The 19732-nt window shown below is 52.3% G+C and overlaps 1 protein-coding gene across 6 annotated transcripts in view; it reads right to left on the bottom strand.

Annotated features, from left to right (window-relative positions):
• ACTN4 (actinin alpha 4) overlaps positions 1-14934 on the bottom strand; it is a 72166-nt gene extending 57232 nt beyond the window's left edge. For 3 of the 6 annotated variants that reach the window (XM_005664596.3, XM_003355885.4, XM_021094344.1), the window contains exon 1: positions 14599-14881. In XM_005664596.3, coding sequence (XP_005664653.1) covers positions 14599-14760 — 162 coding nt within the window. In that variant the 5' untranslated portion in view covers positions 14761-14881. Of the gene's footprint in view, positions 1-14598 lie in introns of all 6 variants that reach the window. The other 3 variants (XM_003127120.5, XM_003355884.4, XM_003355883.4) reach the window with 2 other exon arrangements.

Below are 19732 nucleotides of genomic sequence, written 5' to 3'. Positions count from 1 at the left end.
AGGGGGCATATGTTTTGTTTTTCCACTGAGCTGCACATTCCAGCGGGCCCTTTCAATGCCTTTAAAGAGGACATGCAAGCAGCAGACCCCACCTGGATGCAGGATGGTGACCTGCTGAAAGAAGTTTGAGAAGCTACATTTACTGAGCACCGACCATGTGCCGGGCACTGTGGCCAGTGCTTCATACACACTACTTCTCTTACGGAATCTTAGGATCATCCTGTGAGGTAGGATGAGGACCCAGCTCAAAGGTGGACCCTGAGGCTTAGCCCCTGTCACTCGCCCAGGGTCGTGCAGCCAGTAGGTGGAGGGGATGGGTGGGGAACCCAGTTCGGTCTCCCTCTAAAGGCTGTGCTCTGACCCTCTTCCCACCCCACACCTCACATTCACTATCTCCTGGTTCTGTTGCCAAACCCAAGTGTGCAGACTTGGGGGGCGCAGTGCCAGAAGCACCCTTCCACAGGCGCCTCAGAGCTCTCAACACCCCCTCCCGGGTTGCAGCTGCTTGAGCCAGGAGACAGCCTGGATCCCAGTGACATCTGAGCCACCCCCGATCGTCTGGTGGGTAGGCTGGGTGCTATCAGCTAACCCACCGGCTGACCATCTCCCCCCAGGGCCTGGGCTCATGCAACAAACTTTCTGACCCCGGATCTTCTGCTATGTCTCCCTTAGAAACCTCTCCCAAAGTGTGGGCTGAGCCATGTATTCTCCAACTAAGACTAACAAGCCCCGGTTCTCTCCTGGAAGAATGTCCACCTCCCTCACATCTCTGCTTTTCAAAAGTGGGCAGAGGCACCTCTCAGGATCAAGGCAGACCCTGCCTGGAAGCCATAACAAGCTGGAAAAGGAAACGGAAATTGGCTGTGCTAACATCCTGCAGCTCTCACTCCCTAACGGCACAAGCAGTGCTTCAGAGCCCAAACTACAGAGATCAACTCATTCCAGGCGACACTTGCCACCCTCGCCAACCCCACCGATTCCTTCCCCTGCAAAGCTACTGATCCCAGAGAGTCTAAGAGATGGAGGCCAGATTCTACTTGCATGAGCTGTGCTATGTCACGGCTCTCGAGCATCATCTGAAAGGGAGAAAAAGCCCAACCTGAAACCACAAAGAAAGGGGTGTGGGCCGGCTACTACCCCAGCCTTATCTCACAGTGGGGCCAGAGTGTAACTCAAGTATGTCAGCTTTGGGAAAGCCTACCAAGGACGTTGCAGTATCTGAGTCACACATTTGGCCATGAGCATCTGAATGAGGTGTGTGTGTGTGTGTTTAAACACACTTGAGCATTTCCTGGGATGGGAACTCTCAAGTTCCACAAGCCAGCTCTAAGGCATTTATTTAAAGAAAAGAATAGCACCTGGAAGCTGAGCTTGGCAGGCAATAAACTCTCAAGGCAGAGCACTCGGAGGCTACCCTCATTCCAGGGCTAGCGCGTTTACTGTGGCACACCACCCAGCCAGCCTGCCGGGAGTCCACCCCATTCATTTCCATGACCTCAACCCAGAAGCGCCATTCCCAGCTCTGAGTGTCATCTGGCGCAGGGGCAAGCACCACACACCAGGAGGGGCTATAAGGCACAAGGCTTGAGGAAACCCTGGCACATAAGAAGGGCATCTCTCTCTCTCTGCTCCTCTTTTTCTGAAACCCGTGCTTATTTTGAAGGGCCCATCTGCAAGATGAAAGCAAAGGCTTCAAAAGGATTAGTCGGAGCAGTCGCCCACCTGGGGAGGGGTCTGGCCGGCCCCTGCGAAAGTGACAGGACCTGCGAATGGATCCAGATTCAGAGCCCTGGGGCCCTGCTCTTCAGAGGTTCCAAAGCATGACTAAGAAAGCAGTGCCTCAAATGGGAAACTCCCCAAAGGAACTGGGAGGGCGGCTCGCGAGGGGCGGCAGGGAAGGAACGCCACTCAGACCGCACCTGCCCCCAGAAAGCTGCCCGCAGCCACACTCACCTCCTTCAGGAAAGTTTCCATGACTGACCCCACCTGCCCTCATTCACCCCTTTCCTCTCCCGGGACACGGCTAGAGCGCTGTGGGCTTGTCCATGTGCCCCTTAGTGTCCTCCTGAGGTCTCAGGTGGCTCTGTGCTCTCCCCAGCTCCCCCGCCAGCTCCTCGAGAGCACGGGCTGGGTCTCCGGTTTCTCTCATACCCCCAACGGCTTGATGAAGAGCTCTGCCGGGCACAGGGGCCCAGCAGGGGCTGTCGTCTGGCCCTGGTGGTCATGTTTCTACCTGAGCGCTGGGCTCCAGGGCCCATGAAGCCCCAACTCATGTTACACGAGATGCTGGTTGCCTATAAAAAGGAGACCTCTTTGGTCAGCGGCCCCTAATTCTGCTACCCCAGAGATGACTGCTTAAGTCGTTCAAGAGACCTTCCACGTCTCTACAGTTGGATGGAAAGAGACAGCTTCCCCCCCCCGCCCGCCCCAAGAAAGCCTTTTCTATCCACAGGAACAGCTTGGAGCAGGTTCAGCTAAGCATAAATGCATAATAAGCCACCCACCATGGAAACTTACAGCTGTATCCCAAACGTGGGGCAGGGCTCAGTATAATCGGACACATTTTCCATTCGCCATAGCCTTTCTTCCCACTCTGAATCAGTTTTATAAAGGGAGAGGTTTTAGTTTTGCACTTAAGGGGATGAGGATAAACACACATACACACACAGCTCCCCTCCTCTACAGCTACTTAAAAGATTTAACAAGTTCACATGGGTACGCTGCCAGGAAAATGGAAACCTCACCACCTTCTCTCCAGCTCAAGGTGGGCTGGCTGTGCCCTTACAGGCCAGCTTCATACTCATTGGCTCCTTTATATTCTGTCAGAAGGGATGATTTTTGCTGCTGAACTGCATCTAGGGCAGGGCGGAGAGAACCGCAGCTCGTGTTCACAACGGACACTTGATAATCCGGGAACTTCGTTAGCTTCTTGCCGGCTGCCATGTGCACAGCGTCAGGAGTATCCATCGGCAGCCCCGAGCTCTGTCACTGGTCCTCCCACCCTGGGAAAAGCCACACAACTAGTTGGACAAGGTGTGCCTTCCGTGGGGAGCCACGGGCCAAATGAAAGCTACCGTGTTCCTGGAGTGGCTTCCAGTGGGGGACAGAGAACTGAACGCCTCAGAATGAATCTGTCTGCACGTCTGTCTCTCTGAACGGGAACCACCCGAGCCACAGCCCCACCTGACCAAGGGAAACGAGGGGGAAATACTGAGGGAATGGAAGAGAGATTACAGAGAAAGGGAAGACCTAGAAGAGCCGGTTTTACAAATCAGACTCCTGGCTTCCCACTTCAAAGAGTGAGACACAACATTCTACCAAAGATGCTTTGTACATCAAGCGGCCTCTTGATGGGACCGAAGGGAGCTGGACTCGGTCCATGGGGTAAGGGTTTAGCTCTCTAAGGGAGACACTACAAAGCCATATGAGTACACAGGGCCATAAAACTCCAGATTCAAAAGTCACCAAGGCTTTAATCAAACACAGGTGTCTACTGCAGCAGGGATCACAGGAATAATTGAAGCTTTTGTTTGGTTTAATGTTCTACGGTCCTGGGGTTCCCACTTTAGAAGTCAGTTCTGGTTTGGCCTGTCCAGGGCACCCGAGGGGAAAGGGTTGCATGACCAGAGTTCTGGAAGCATGAGGTTCCTGGCCTACTGGACTCTAAGAAGGGCTGAATTGGGAGACTCTGGGCCTCATCACCACTTCCCACAGCAAAGCTCAAAGAGATCTGGCAGCGCCCATCTTTTCTACAAGCCCTGCTCCGACCGTTCCGGCCTTACTGCTCCTCAGAGCCTCCACACGTTCGTTCCCTCTGCTCGGAACAGCCTTCCCCTCATGCTCTCCTGGTCCCCTTTCTCAGTCCCTAGGGATGAGAAATGTCTTCCCTAAATGCCACGTCCTCAGAGAGCTTCCTCTTGATTGACACTGCCTGCCCTGCCCTCCCCCTCCCCCACCACCGCGACCTCTCCCCAGGCCATTCCCAACCACCAGACTGTAGTGTAATGCAGACACCAGGGCACACGTTTGAAAGCCAGGCCTCCTGGATTCTAAGCCTGGCACTGTCAACTTGGGCAAGTAGCTTAAACTTCAAAGGACCCATTTCTGCCCCTGTCCTATAAAGGTAATAACATCCACCTCACAGGATTACGAGTCAGACCATGTAAAGCTCTTAAAACAGTGTTTAGCACAGAATCAGTCATATGCACGCTATTATTTAATTCATAGCACAAAATCTCATCTGAAATTACCTTGTTTTAGTTACAGGCTGGCTCTCTGTCTCCCCCACCAGCCTGTGAGTAGATCATGACCATAAAGAAATGAGCTGGAAGATGGTTTGCATTTGGTCATCTGATTTCCTTGGTGGCTACTGGCCAATCCCTAAGTGGGGAGCCAGGCTCCCCAAAGACCCTCAACTGCCCACACTCCGACAGGACTGAACCCACAAGGCCTGAACTGCTACTCAGAAGTCTCATGTTTAAACTATGCTTGGAATGTTCGATAGGAACATACACTTATTTTTAGGCAAGAAAGTTGTCTCCTAAGCTAACCCGGTGGCCCCGGAGCAGGCTGTATTTGGCAAGGCCTGCTTTGTGGTTGTTTATTAAAGAGGCCCAGAACTTTCTCATGCCTAAGGTAGCAGCAAAGAGAACTCAGTCCACCATGAGTCTTCTTTTTTGAATGATCAAAACTTGTTCCCTTTGAATCTCTGGGGTGTTTCTGTGCAGCGGGCAGGAGCTGAGTGCCACTCCCTGCCCTTTCACAGCCGTGGGCCTCGATCCATCAGCCAATCATCCCTACAATCGTTCACTGCCCTCAGTGGATTGAATTCTCTTCCGTGGGTTGTCCCAGAGTCAGTGAGTCAGTGAGTTAATGAAAGTTACAAAAGGAAAGGGAAAAAGCATTTCCCAAAATGGTTACGATTCCCTCACCCCAACCGGTCTAGGGACTTCCTCTCGCTCTACCAGTAGACATAGTGTTGGGCGACTACCGGCCTGACGTCTCTGAAAAAAACATCTTAATACAGACCTGTTTCACAGACAGTCAAATCCTATCAGACTTGGCAGTGGAGCTCATATGACCCACCCCCCCACCCCCACCCCCGCCACCCCCAACACACACACACACACACACCTGCCTGACAATCCTAGTGATGTTTACCGTCTGGATACCTTCCAGGACTGGTTAGCAGACAGCCTGTAAAGAAGGGTTGATTCATCAGATTGCCCTTGAATTAGCCTGACAAGCTGGCTGCTTTCAGACATTTTGAATTTTGAAACAGAGTTTATTTCATAGGACAGAAGTGGAAAATCATACCAGCCTATAAAATCTAAAAAAAAAAAAAACCTGACTCTTCCAAACAATCCATGCCAGCAACAGCCACAGAAGTGTTTAATATTTTCATCAGACACAGAGTTTTACATAAAGATATTCATTTCCTTAAAGAAAAGGGAAGGGGGGAGAAGGGGTAGTGATAGGGAGAAAAAAGTTTATTTACTGTCAGAGTTGGGGTCGGAAGGATGTGGATTTTCTAAAAAAAATGTTATCATGGGGTGGGGGGAAAGGGGGATGCTATCACGGAATGAACTATGCTTGGGATTTGCCGGAAACTTTAGAGTTCTTTTAAACTTTTCAGTGTTTGCGAAAGCAGGCAAAAGATGCAAGCGCATTTTGCCCTGCTATTAAGAAGTCACATAGCTGAGATTCCAAATCTAAATGCCTAGAGAAAAAGCACACATCCCAGCCACAAAGCCAACAGCGGCTTTCATGGTGTACTCTTTTTCTTCTCCCTCTCTCATGCGCAAATACACACCCCCTCATCGATAAAACAGACTGGCCCAACTCCTGCGCCAGAGAACAGAGGCCCCTACCCGGCAGGGCCACCACGCAAGTGAGACTGATTGGCAGCAGCATATTCCTGCCCAGCAGCCCAACGTCCCACCATCAGTGCTGCCATAGTACGTAGGCACACTCCCAAAACGGTAGGCAGCCAGGTTTCCACAGCGATAGATCATGGAGCACCAACAGTTAACACACGTGCAGACGGCTTCCAACTGCTAGTGGCACTTGGTCAAGGAAGCAATAACGTAAGCTGGAGACCCACGAGCCCTCCTGGCATGACACCCCCCTACTCACTCAACCTCCTATCGTGTCTGGGTGTTGAGTCACTGCTCAGCTTCCTCCTGTGATGTTTTTCCTAGACTCAGATTGGCCTTCTCTGCCATCAAAATGAAGCAGAAGGCATGTTTTTAAAGAAAGAAAGAAAGGGAAAAAAGAAACGCCACTGATTTGACTTCCTGCCATGCCCCATCCTGGAGGGCTGCTAACTAATTAAGTTTTTTTTTTTTTTTTTTTGGTCTTTTTGACTTTCCTAGGGCCGCGCCCACGGCATATGAAGGTTCCCAGGCTAGGGGTCTCATTGGAGCTGTAACCACTGGCCTACACCAGAGCCACAACAACACGGGATCCGAGCCGCATCTGCAACCTACACCACAGCTCATGGCAATGCCAGATCCTTAACCCCCTGAGTGAGGCCAGGGCTCGAACCCACAGCCTCATGGTTCCTAGTTGGATTTGTTAACCACTGAGCCATGACGGGAACGCCCCCTAATTAAGGTATTCTTGGAGGTGGAAACAGAGCCATTAGTGGTCAGAAGGTAAGATATGGAAACTCCTTATCTTGAGCTCTTTGGAGATGAAAGAACCAAATGTGCTCCCTTCACATGTGGAGGGAAGGAGGAAGGAGGGCGGACTGCCTACCTTCCGCACTGCCTCCCGCACACCTAGGCTGTGGCTTCCACCCCCTCTCAACAGCCGTTGAGACGGGGGAAAAAGATGAAAAGAAAAACCCACTAGAAAGCCAGTGACAGACATCACTCAGCCCCACACCTTTGTTGGGGGGGGGACTTTAAAAAGCATAAAACAAACCACAATGTCCTCTTTATTCCTGCCCAAAGCTGAAGACACAAATGCTATTGTATTGCTGGTGTTCTAGCATCCCATTCAATCATTTCAACACTGTCAACAGATATTTCCCGAGATGACTTCATTGTGATCTGTGAAGTAGTAACTGCCACTTCCAACTACTTCTGCCCCATGTCGGCAGTTCCACGGGAAGACAAAGAATATGTTCTACTCTGATGTTTGGAAGAAGAGCATTTAAATCGGCCTTTCTTAGCTTGATGGGGGTGGGGGCGGGGGGAGGGGCACTGCTTTTCTTGCAGAATCCAGAATGCAAATGCCCAGGTGGGGTAGCAGTGTGGCTTAGTCAAGGGAGTAACCAAACATTAAGCATCCATGTGTAAGAAAGCTAGAAGCATAAAAAGAAAAAGCACTGTGAGGAGGGGAGGCTAAATCCACAGTTCTTGCATTTACAACGTGGCCTTGGTTTCTTAAAAAACAAAACTGGAGTTTCCTCATGGCTCAGTGGAAACGAATCTGACTAGTATCCATGAGGACGCCAGTTCGATCTCTGGCCTTGCTCAGTGGGCTAAGGATCTGGTGTTGCTGTGGCTGTGGCGTAGGCTGGCAGCTACAGCTCCAATTTCACCCCTAGCCTGGGAACCTCCTTATGCTGCAGGTGTGGCCCTAAAAAGACAGGAAAAAAACCGACCAACCAAGAACCGCTAACGTTTGAACGCAAAGATAAACCCAGGGTCATCTGATCAAGAGCGACACATTCAAGGGCAGTAGGGACACCGGGCAAGCAGGACGGGCTGTGTGTTCCTGGATAAGTCACTCTGCCCCGCCATCCGTGGAATGTTTCCAGGGTCAAGTGAGATAAGGCTTTTTCCAGGTGTGGGATGCACACGGGCGACTGTAAGGGTTACCCACATTCTCCATTAAACCTTGACGGACAGAAATATTCCCTTTGATTCTCTCTGATCACTTCAAAGAGAAAGCCTCAGTTTAGGAACTGGGTTGTTAGCCCCTCACGCACGCTTGCTGATCTCTTTTTAACAAAGGTCCAGAGCCTTCAGCAGGAATAGGATCTAGTGAGAACTTAACAGCATTGTTTTGTTTTCAGCCTGTTTACTTTTGCAATTTCCTTCCATTTATGGCCAGGGAAGCTGGGTTTTCCATTTGCAGCACTCATACAAATTTTCCCTTTAAAACTTAAGTTTAAAAAGGCAAACTGATGAAGTTCCTGTTGTGGCTCAGCAGGTTAGGAACCCAACTAGTATCCATGAGGATGTGGGTTCGATCCCTGGCTTTTCGCTCAGTGAGTTAAAGGATTCAGTGTTGCTGAGAGCTGCAGTGTATGTTGCAGATGCGGCTTGGATCCAGTGTGGCTGTGGTGTAGGCTGGCAGCTGCAGCTGATTCAACCCCTAGCCCCCCAACTTCCACGTGCCTCGGGTGCAGCCCTAAAGAGCTCCCCCCCCCAAAAAAAATAAGCAAACTGACTTAAAAGAGTATGATGAAGCAAAAGTGGGTGAGGAAAAATCACAAGTGACTGAAGCTCAGGAGTTACGGAGACAAGCTCGGAGTAGGGGTGAGGAGGGCTGCTCTGGCGAGGGAACCACTGTCCCTTCTGGAAACACAGAATGGTCCCAATGGTCTCTCACTCTTGGGGAGATGGAGCTCATCCCGTTCCAGGAAGGCAGGAGCCAGCGGAGAAACAGGTGGCAAGTGCCATATCCCACGTAAGCTCAATCCACTTGCTTTTAGATTCCACTTCAGTAAACTACATCTAAGAAAAAGGCCACTGTCCTCTTCTGGAGTAACTGCTGCTCAGACTCAAGAGAAGGCAACCAAGTTATACCAACTAGCTTTTAAAGACTTTCCATGGACATTCCAAGTTAATGCATCCGTTGTTTATGACGGAAAGGGGAGGGAGGAGGACATGAAAGAACAACACAACCAAAAAAGGCACAACACCAAGACAAACGTCTCCGGGATTTTTATAATCCCAGGGAGATGGCTGCTTGGACAAAATTTCCGAAACACCGATGTAAGGACCCTCTTGCCAGTTAAATGTATGCAGAGATTTCACTTTCTGGAGGAGGCGGGATCCTTCTCCTCCCAGTCTCTTGGTTCATTTTTCCTCCCAATAAGATCACTCTTTACACAGACGCTGGGATTTTAAGTAATTCTGTTTCTCTTGACTCAATGAACCTTACCCTCCCTGATGCCTGGGTTACTGACTAAAATGTAACTCATAAACCTTCCTGAAGAAAAGCAAGTGTTACTTGTGCCACTTCCAGACACTTTATAACAAATTCCGGGTGTCTAGACAGGCAACACTGTAAAACTAAGTTTCCTTATGACTGCCGGTGAGGCTTTGATGTTTCAAAGTCTAACCTCATCCTAAAGGAGAGGGATCTTGAGTTCTCCAACTCCCCAAAACATAAAGAAGTCTTTCAAACCTCTCTGGGTGACAGGACTTGCAGCTGCTCAAGGAGAAGCTTCCGCCACCTTTACTAGGTCAGTGTTTCAGTTTCCACTGCCACTGAATAACTCACTTGCTATCACCTGCCTCCTATTTCCATGAAAAAAGAAAACGGGGAAAGGGAGACTTAAAAGAAGGTAATGTGACGTGCTTTGGTTATTCTGTAAACTAAATATATTAAAAAAAAAAAAAGGCAAATAAAGGCCATGGAAGGAAAGTGACCATGACTGATGACAATCACTAAGAGAAGGAAATGAGGATAGAGCTGGGGGAACCTCTGGTCTAGAATATACTAAACGCCAGGGAAGGATAAACATGTTGACAGTTCAGCCATTCTGAAAACTTGAATGAGCAAGGGATACCAGAGCAACAGCTGTTCCTTAATTATTTTTGCCTGTTCCCTCTCCCCCTCCGGCCACCAAAATAAATAAAAACAAGAGAGCCCTAAAAAAAAAAAAAAAAAAAAAAAAACCCTAAGATCTGGTCAAAGGCTTGTACAATTCCCAGCACATTATAAATCAATATGGCAAACGCCTGAAGTGTTCATCTCAACGGTCTCAGAAATTCCTTGAGCCTTCCCAAATCAATTCCTTTTTGGCTCCACTCTCTTTGCTGTCATCTGCTAGAGAGCGCTGCCAGAGAACGTGTACTACTCACTCAGTTAATTCTGTAAAAGGGCCCTGTCCGGCCAAAGTCGGCCAGGACCAGAGCTATTCGTTTAAACGGCAGAACGCCCTGCCCCAAAGGCTTAAGACTGGAATCCAGACTTGTCCCTGCTCCCGTGACATTTGACTAAGACATTTTAAGAGGGGAAGCCCACATTTGAACTGAACTCCGGGACTGCATCTCCGCTGAAGAGCACCAGCAGCGCCTGGGTATAAGAGCCCCACCCTCATTCCCAGGGTAGTTTTCCCCTAATACTTTCACCAAACTTCTCCCACAAGGCAGCCCATTCTAGCCCAGGCAGTCGAATGCCCTTCAATGAAGCCATTTAGCACCAGGTCCAACTGGAGAGTGAGTCAGCTCCCTCCGACAAAGCAGCCTCCTCGCTGGTCTTAGGGAGCATGTTCCAAAAGGCAGAGGGCAATCCTGGGCCCACGCCCTGGAGCACATAGAATCAGATGAAGCAGCAGGTGCCACTCCATGGCACCAACTGGATTGCAACTCTGAGCTGAATGAGTGCCAGTGGCCCCAAGGGACCCCGTACTCCCAGGCTGTCCTCCCACACGTCACCTCTTCTGCAGGCAGCAGAAAAGCCATGTTCTGAAAACACAAGGGATGGGGGTGGGCTAGGTAGCTTCCCCTACCCACCCCTCTTTCCAGGAAGCCTAATAGGATACCCACCCCCTGATGTGTTCACAGTCTTTAATACAAGGTAACAATTGAACTTGGGTTGTGTATGTGTGTGTGGGGGGGGGGGGTGTTTGTTTTTGGTAAGTAACTTTTTCAGCTTTTACAAAGGCTAAGGGGAGTTCTGTTGTGGCTCATTCGTATCCATGAGGATGTGGGTTTGATCCCTGGCCTCACTCAGTGGGTTGAGGATCTGGTGTTGCCATGAGCTGTGGTGTAGGCCGGCAGCTGCAGCTCCAATTTGACCCCTAGCCTGGGAACTTCCATGTGCCTCGGGTGTGGCCCTAAAAAGCAAAAAAAGAAAAGAAAAGAAAAAAACCTGCTAAGGATCTGCTAGTCTTAGCCAAATCCTAAGAGGCAAGCAATTAGAGTAATGGAACAAAATAACAGATGGCTACTTTGAGGCCTCTATCATCAGCCTTAAAAAAAAAGAAAAGAAAGAAAGAAAGGAAAAAAAAAAACCCTACTTGGAGAAAAAACAAAACATCATCAGAAGTTTCAAATAATTAACTCAAACCTAACAGAGCTCCAGCCAAAGGTCAGGGTCTGAACAGTGAGGTCCTGAAAGCAGTGATGTTTCAGTGAACAAACAAGCTTACAAGCCTAGCAAAAGGGGGCAATTCCTCTTGCTGTGACAAAGTTCTGGAGCAGCTGTCAAGTGACCTCACCTGTCCAGGAGGGCAGGGAGGGTGGCAAGGCTACCCAGACCCCTTTCAGAAACAGGGAGAGGGAACTATGGCCCAGAGCTATAATTGCTCAAGAATTTGCCCGCGAGGCCAGGCCAGTCCCTCCCCCTACCCCTCACAACACTTGGAGGCTTCCCATATCAGAAGTGTTGCATAATCTACTAATCAGGCAATGCCTCCCTTACAAGGGTCCCTAGAAGGCGACCCTAGAAGGGCTGAAGGTAGAAGTGAGAACCACCAGGAACCACATACACCCTCTGACTTGGGCTAAACCTTGCCTGATTCCTAGAAGAATTCGATTCTACTTGCTTTAAAGGCCTACAGATTTTTTTAGAGAATGAGAGTGTGCAAAGAACAGTCATAGGACTGTCACTCTCCCTGTGACAGTGGCTCAGCCTTGGAGAGACAAGAAGGGCAATGGGTGACGTTGCAGCTCAGAAAAATCCAGTCCGGGGGAGGGGTGGAGGGTTCCTCTTAGAAGAAAAAGAACAGCACAAACGTGTGTATATATTTCTTTCCATTACCCCTTCTCCCGTTTCAAAAGGCTTCCTACCCCATCATAGGTGGGTGCACAGCAGTGAAGCGACATCCCCCCCAAAGTATAGCTGTGTGTAAATACCCAGACGTATGAAGCAGGACACGCCAGACTCAGAATCTAAAGCAGCTGGTATCAGAGGGGCTGTGAGCCACCCTTTCCCTCAACCTTGCCCAGTGCTTGAGGAAGGGAGCTGACACACAGCAGCGAGGCCTAGGGGTTCCGGTGAGTCCTGGTTCCCGCCCAGGCCGGAATGGTGGGTGCCTCAGCCTCGCCCAGCATGCAAGGGAGACTATGGGTACGAAGAAGCACACACCCTAACAACTCCCAAAGGAGTGGAAGTGAGCTAGCAAAGGGAGCACCTTTGGGAGTGGTAGAGACGGGAAGGGAGGGGAAAGGCAGGTGCCCACTCCCATCACCTGAGTAAAAGGTTCCAAGGCTCCTTCTCCCCAAGCACGTGCAGCTGGAGAAGGCAGAGCCCAGACCTCACAAACAACCCGGTAGCCGCAGGCTCCCCTCCCAACTTTCCAAGTCTCCTGGCAACTCTTAACCTTTTCCAACCCAGCACTGCCTCCGGCAACACACTGCTGAGTCTGCAGACTAGGGCTCTCCCCTCAAAAAGCATTTTTATGTCAGATTATCTCCATCTGCCCACCCAGAGGTAGGTGGGGCAACAGATAAGGACGCCACAGCCAACCCACCACCCCCCAACTACAGAGGAGGAAATTCAAGCAGAGGTTGGTAATTTACCCAAGGTTATGCCAGGCCCCACCCCGGGCTGCCTGGAACAGCTGCTCTTTTCACCCTTTCCCCTCCAGCCTGGGCTGCCCGCTGGGAGCCCCCAAAGCACCAACTCATACCCTCAAGAGGCTTCCAGCCACACTCACCACTCGCACCCCTTGCTTTGAGTCCGCCCCCACGTTCCTGAGAAAGCTCCACCAAAGCCACCCTCAAGTCCCACACCATACACATCTCTCTTCCTAGAGTCACAGAAGGGACCCCTTCGACCCCGCCTCATTTCGCAGGTGACAGAACTGCACTGAGACCAAGGGTCTTGCCCAAGGCCACAGAGTTGGTAACAAATCTGGAAGGAAAATTCCGATCTCCAGAACCTAACTGCAAGTACCTCCCACCCTCTGCACACACAACACTTTAAACACCCCCTCCCAACACACCCACCTACTCAACACCCTCCTTTCTTTAGCTCTTCCTGCACACACTCAAACCCTCTCTTCTATCAGGCTCCCCGCTCTCAACCACCTGAGATTTTACCCACACACACACACACACAAGCTACCTTCTCTGGGCCTCCCACTCCTTTTGATCTCCCTTTCCTCACTGTGGGTCTCCCCTAAATTGCTTCCACACCCCAACATGCCACCTGAAAACAGGCCCTGCTTTAGAAAGACCTCTTTGCCCCACCCCCCCACCCCCACGGGACAATTCTTGCAGCTACTCTCACCTCTTCCTCCCCAGACAACGCATTCTCCCTTCAGGACACACACACACTCTCCGGTCCCGGGACGGCATCTCCAGACGCCCCCACCCCCAAATTCCTCTCTCAGTCTATCCATCACACACTCCCTTCCTAATGAGACTTTCATTACCCCGCCAACCTCCCTCCCACTCTCCGCCATTCTGCCCCTTCCCTCCCTCCATCCTCACCTTTTCCAGGCTACCTTGCTTGGCCTCAGGCGCCGCCAACCCTTGGCGGAGCCTTTGTGGACGTTCCAGCAATTCTTCGGCTCCCCTCCTCAAAACGCTCCAAATACTCTCCCTATCTCCCTTGGGCCTCTCATCGATGAGGCCTTTAGCCTCATCAATTCCTTTCATGCCTTCTCTTGTCCAGTCTTCTCCTCTTCCCCTTAAAACGGGGCACCCCCAGTAAATCTCACCCCCTGCAAGACTTCTCATTCACAGGTCCCTTCGGACCCCCGTTCCAGACCTCATTCGCCACCCTCCCCATCCCCACATCCTAAGCCCCGGGTCTTTTCACAGTCACTTCTTTCCTTAGCCCCTCTGCTTTTATCTCCCCTGTCCTTCCACCACCCTTCCCACTCCACAATCCCCTCCTGAGTACCCCCCAACCCCATCTTCAGACTTCCAGAATCCTCACCCCCTTTAGAAGTTCCCCAGCCTGGGGCTCCCACAATCCTATCCTCTTCAGAGGACTCTGCGAGCCAAACAACCCCCTGCACACTCGAGCTCCTCCTCAGACTGCCCCGACCCCCAAATTCCAGACCCCCCGTTCCTCTCTCAGCAACCCCAATCCAACCCGAGCCTTCGATCCCGCCTCAGACCCAATTCCATTTTAGAGTCTCCAATCATCTCGCTGGTTTCCTCCAATTCCCCACCTCGACCCGCCTAATTCCTTCACAGACTCCCTGATTCCATGTTTTAGATTTCCATATTCTCTCCTCGGCCGCCAATGATTTTTTCAGACTCCCAATTCCTTGCTCAAGTTCTGCAACTCCTTTTCAGGACCCCAAACACCTTCTCAGATCCACCGATTCCTTCTCACGACGCCCGGTTCTCATCACAGACCCTCCACTCCCATCTCAGGACTCCCAACCCCTTCCCGGCGCCCAGCCTCCCTCGGAAGCCCCCCTCCAGCCCGTCCGGCCCGCGGGCCGCGCACCTTGCGTTGCTGCTTCTCCCAGGCCGGGTCCAGCAGCAGGTCCCGGTCCCAGTCGTCCTCCTGGGCCATGTAGTCGCCCATGCTACCGCCGCCGCCGGCGCCATTGCTCCCGCTGCTGGGGCCGTACTGGTACGACTGGTTCGCCGCGTGGTAGTCCACCATTCCGCCGCCTCTCCCGAGCCCGTCCGCTCCCGCCTCTGCTCCCGCCCCTCTGCCCGAGCCTCCGCCGCCGCCGCCGCCGCCGCTGCTTCAGCTGCTTCAGCCCGCCCTGCGCTAGCGCCTGCGCACTGCCCGCTGCGCTTGCGCACCGCGCCTCCGCCGCCGCCGCCGCCGCCGCCCTCCCGCGCGCGCGCGCGCGCGCTTCCTAACGAGAAAGGCCCTAAGACCCCGCCTCGGGAAGCTCTGAGCCTGCGCAGAGTCCACTTCCCCGCCGCCCTTCGGCTCGTGGACGAGCTTCGCCTCCTCGCGCGCGCGCGCGCGCGCGCGGCCTCTACGTGTGGGCGGGCCCAGAGAGCGAAGGATTCGGCCGGCGGGTCTGGCCATTGGGCTCTGGCGTGGAGTGTATTCCCTTTCGGCGCCAGAAATTCAACAAATATTAAGCGCCTACTATGTGCCAGACCATGTTTTACGCATCAACACTAAATAAGATAGACAAAACTGTCTGCCCTCATGAAACAACCGTCTAGTGAAAGGAAAAAAACACAATTTTAGGAAACAGTGTATTGGAGTTGCTGCTGTGGTGCAGCGTGTTAAGAATCCAGCGTTGCCCCAGCTGTGGCATCGGCCCCAGCTGTGGCTCATTTTCCATCCCTTGCCCAGGAATTTCCACATGCCACAGATGCGGGGGGAAAAAAAGTACATAGCGTATGTATATATTCCAAGGGGATATGTGCTATGAAGAAAAATCAAACAGAACTAGAATGGAAATGAAGTAGTCAGGATTGACTTCATTTATTTTTTTATTTTTTGCCTTTGCTTTTCAGGGCAACACCTGTGGCATATATAAGTTCCTGAGCTAGGAATCAAATCAGAGCTACACCTGCCAGCTTATGCAACAGCCATAGCAACCCACGATCCTTAACCCTCTGAGAGAAACCAGGGATGGAACCTGCATCCTCATGGATACCAGTCGGATTTGGATTTACGCCCTGCTGAGCCACAACGGAAACTGGCAGAGTTGGCTTTATGAACAAGGAGGACAATTAAACAAACTCTTGAAGAATTCACAAAATGGACATGGTAGCTCCGAATGGATACTGGCTGACTGGGAAAGTGGAGGATTTTTTGGACGTGTTTACTTCACTCATTCAAAAAGCATTTATTGAGCCTCTGTTGTATTCCAGGAACTCTTCTTGGATGCTGGTGATAAGGTGCTGAGCATGGTAAGTGCGCCAAGTTCTCAAGTGTATGGGGGACACGACAGTAAATAAATACAAATGACACTCACACATAATAGGTGTCTCAAGTGTAAGTACCCAGAGTTGGGCTCCTGATCTTCCTCCCAAACCTCGTCACCCCATAGCCATCCCCATCTTGGTCAATGGTGCCTCCGGCCTTTCAGCTGTGCAGGCAACAAAGCTTGCAGTCATCCTTGGCTCCTCTTTGTTTTCACACCCTACATCCAGTCGTTCAGGAAATTCTGTCAGATCCATCTTCCAAGTATATACAAAATTCACCCACTTCTCCCATCCCACATGGCCACACCCTGGTTCTGTCCACCCTCACCTTGTCTTCACCTGGACCAGTGTCCCAGCCTCCTCAACATTTCTCAAGTCCTCCACATGCCCCCTTCCCCACCTCTCTTTCTCCAAAGAAACCAGAAGGAGCCTGAGTCAAATCAAGCTCCTCCCTCCCCTGCTCAGAACCATCCCTTGGCGCCACGAAGTCAAAGACAGGAGGAAAGGCTGCAGGATTCCTTGCTTTGACTCAGCCCCGCCCAGCTTTGGAAGCAATGGGGACTCCTGGGGCTTCGGCCAAATTCACCAGTTCGTCCATGTCCTGCCCAGCCTGGTCCCCAGCTCCTCTCCCAACTCTTCTCCCATTCTCCCCCCTCGCTCTCCCAGCTCCTGCCACACTGCTGGCCTCCCGGCTGTTCCTCCAACACACCTGGAAGGGTCCAGCCTCGAGGCCTTGTTACCACTGCGCTTCGCCCCGACACTAGACCCTCAGGATCATAGCCTCCTCTCCTGCACATCGGTGGAAGTATCACCCCCTTAGTGAGACCTCACCTGACCACCGTTTTATAAATAGCACCCCACACCTTCCCGCTTCATTTTTGTCTATAGCACATTCAATACAGTGCATGACTGGTTTACTTATCCTGCTCATCTGTCTCCTTCCCAAGGATGTTGGCCCAAGATGTACGGGAATCTTTGTTTTGGTCACTGCTGTATCACTAGTCTCTGAAGCAGTGTCTGGCAGAAGATAGAAGCTTAAGAAATCCCAGATGAATGAACGGACTTAAAATCATGGTGAGGAATTTGAAGTCTTTGTGTGTTTTTCTCTTTTTTTGTCTTTTTTAGACCTGTACCCGTGGCATACGGTGGTTCCCAGGATAAGAGGCTGAATCTGAGCTGCAGCTGTCAGCCTACACCACGGCCACAGCAACACGGAATCCGAGCCATGTCTGCAACCCACACCACAGCTCACGGCAACACCAGATCCTTAATCTGTTAAGGGAGGCCAGGGAATCAAACCTGTGTCCTCATGGGTCCCTTCATTGTCAAGAGCTCTTTGGGCCACGCCGGACATGGTGGTGTGGGTCCTGGCACCCCCAAGCTCCTCCTGGGTCATGACCTGGCTGAAGACCCAGGAGTGTTGCTGTGTCCAAAGCTGGGCTGGGCTGGGCTGGGTGGGGCTGCGGCAGGGCAACTCTTCCTGCCTGACCTGGAGAACAAGCCCAGAACTCTTGTGCTGGGCCTGCTGGGCCCGGAAAGGCCACTCCAACAATGGGCCACCTGCCCCTCCCTGCCTGCTGGTCGATACTGAGAAAACTCCCAGACCAAGGGCTCAGAGATGAAATGGACATTCCCAGCCAATGAGGTTTAAATTAAAGGCTGCCTTTAATTGCCAGCTTTGAGGCCAGTTCCCAGCAGCCATCCACAGACTGTGCAGTAGTAACAGCTACTGCCTCTGGAGAGTCAGGGGGCAGCGGGCAGGGGCTCAGAGCTGGCAGGGAGAGAGCCCAGAGTGAAGGGGTACAGCCAGTGGCCCTGGCATTGGGGCCGCTGTTTCCACACTTCTTAGCATCCTCAAGACCTCTTCAGTCAGGATTTACACGGTGCTGTATCCCACTATCAACGCTTCTTAGGTGAAACAAGGAGAGCGGGCTGTGTCCTCTCAGGGCAGGAACAGGAACAGATACGGGGATGTCTCCAAATGGCTACGGAAGCAGCTCAAACAGTAGCCCTGTCCCCGAGTGATCATGACAGGGGACAAGGTGATGATTTAAACCCCTTGCATTAACTCACAGCAGCTACGGAAGTGGGTACTCTGGAGTTCCCGCTGTGGCGCAGTGGGTTGAGAATCTGGTGTTGCCCCAGCTGTGGCGGGGGTGACAGCTGTGGCTCGGATTCAGTCCCTGGCCTGGGAACTTCCATATGCCTCAGGTGTAGCCAAAATAAAGGGGGGGGGGGAATAGAAAAAAAGAAGTGGGTACTCCCTGCAGCTGTAAAACCAGGGCACAGAGAGGTTAACCAACATGCCCAGAGATCACTCGCCGGGCTGGGGTTTGGACTCTCTTTCTGCAGAGCTGGGCCTCTTAGCTGTTCAAAGGATGAGCGACCTGGGTCAAAGGCATGTCAGCAAAGCAAGACAAGTTGTGGTTCCCCAAAGCAGCAAAGGTCAGAGTGGCCACGGCCTGTTGTGCAGGTTGTATCCTATACCAGGACATTTGCCAGGGCGAGGGGGAGGGTGCCCACCTAGAGTATGTGTCTTTTGCCAATTCACACAACCAAACAGGTGGGTGGGGACATCCCAGTCTCCCCTCCTTCCACCCCGCTTTGAGCTGGCTCCCAAGTCCTGAGCTGTAGAAAAACCCTTTGTCCGCAGAGTTTGGGCACATGCCCTAGTTCCGGGCTCTTGCTCAGGTCTGGATCCCAGGGCAAAGGGTGTCCTGTTCCGCCCTGGGAGTCAGCGCCCTCAGAGCATGATGGGTGTGAGTGCCGGAAGCAGGCAGGGCAGGGAAGGGTGCAGCTCAGGCCCTGCCCCCTCTGTAAGCAAAGTCCACGTACCAGAGCAGGAGAGTCAGGAGAATGAGGCACTCCCTAGGGACCCCGCCAGTCTACACAAAGGGACGTGCCTCTCTTGTGGCATTTGATTTCCCCCAATTTCCCCCAAAGGCAGTCACCAGTATCCCACCCTCTTCCTGCAGACAGCTGGCTCAGAGAAGACACCTGCCCAAGGCCACTCTGCCAGAACGTCTGGAATACTCTGCAAAATGCGAACAACCACGGGAACTAAGGATCATGGGACAAGGGCGAGGCCCTTGGCCAGTGCAGGCCGGGACTTGGGGATGGGGCAGAACGAACGGCTTGACAGAAACCCCAACTTTCTTATCAAGTCCTCTCTACGCAGAAGAGCACTGGGGACTAGACTGCGATGCTGGGGGCCAACGCTTCTGACTCTGAAATTAACAGTGACTGTTTTCTCAGCGCCAAGAACAGGCTAGGTCCTGATCTGAGACCGTTACCGGCAAAAGCTCCGAGTCCTCCTGACTCCGACAAGGCAGCACCATCCCCCCCTTTTACAGACGAGGAAACTGAGGAACAAGGCAAGGAGGCACAACCAGCTGAGCGAACAGCCAGGCGCCCGCCCCGCTCGCCCCTCCAGCCCCTGCCCCGGGGCCACGAGTGGCTGCGCCCGTGAGGCCCAAGGACAAAGGCGGTGCCTCTCCTTCACCAGGAACCCATTCACCCAGGTTCGCCCAGGTTTTCTGGGGCAAAGAAGAGCCCAGGCTAGCTGGGGTGCAGGGCTGGGCTCCTCCCTCCCATTCACAGCCTCCTCCTTGCTGACTCACGGCTGCTGTTCCTTCCACTTGTGACCTGAAAGGTCAGGAAGGCGGTGGCGGACGTCAGCTGCTGGCGAAGAGGAAGTCAAAGGAAACAGGCCGGGCTGCAGGCAGAGGCTCCAGCCA

This window comes from Sus scrofa, chromosome 6, assembly GCF_000003025.6.
Source record: "Sus scrofa isolate TJ Tabasco breed Duroc chromosome 6, Sscrofa11.1, whole genome shotgun sequence".
NCBI classification, from domain to species: Eukaryota; Metazoa; Chordata; class Mammalia; order Artiodactyla; family Suidae; genus Sus; species Sus scrofa.
This window is presented reverse-complemented; position numbering and strand designations above follow the sequence as displayed.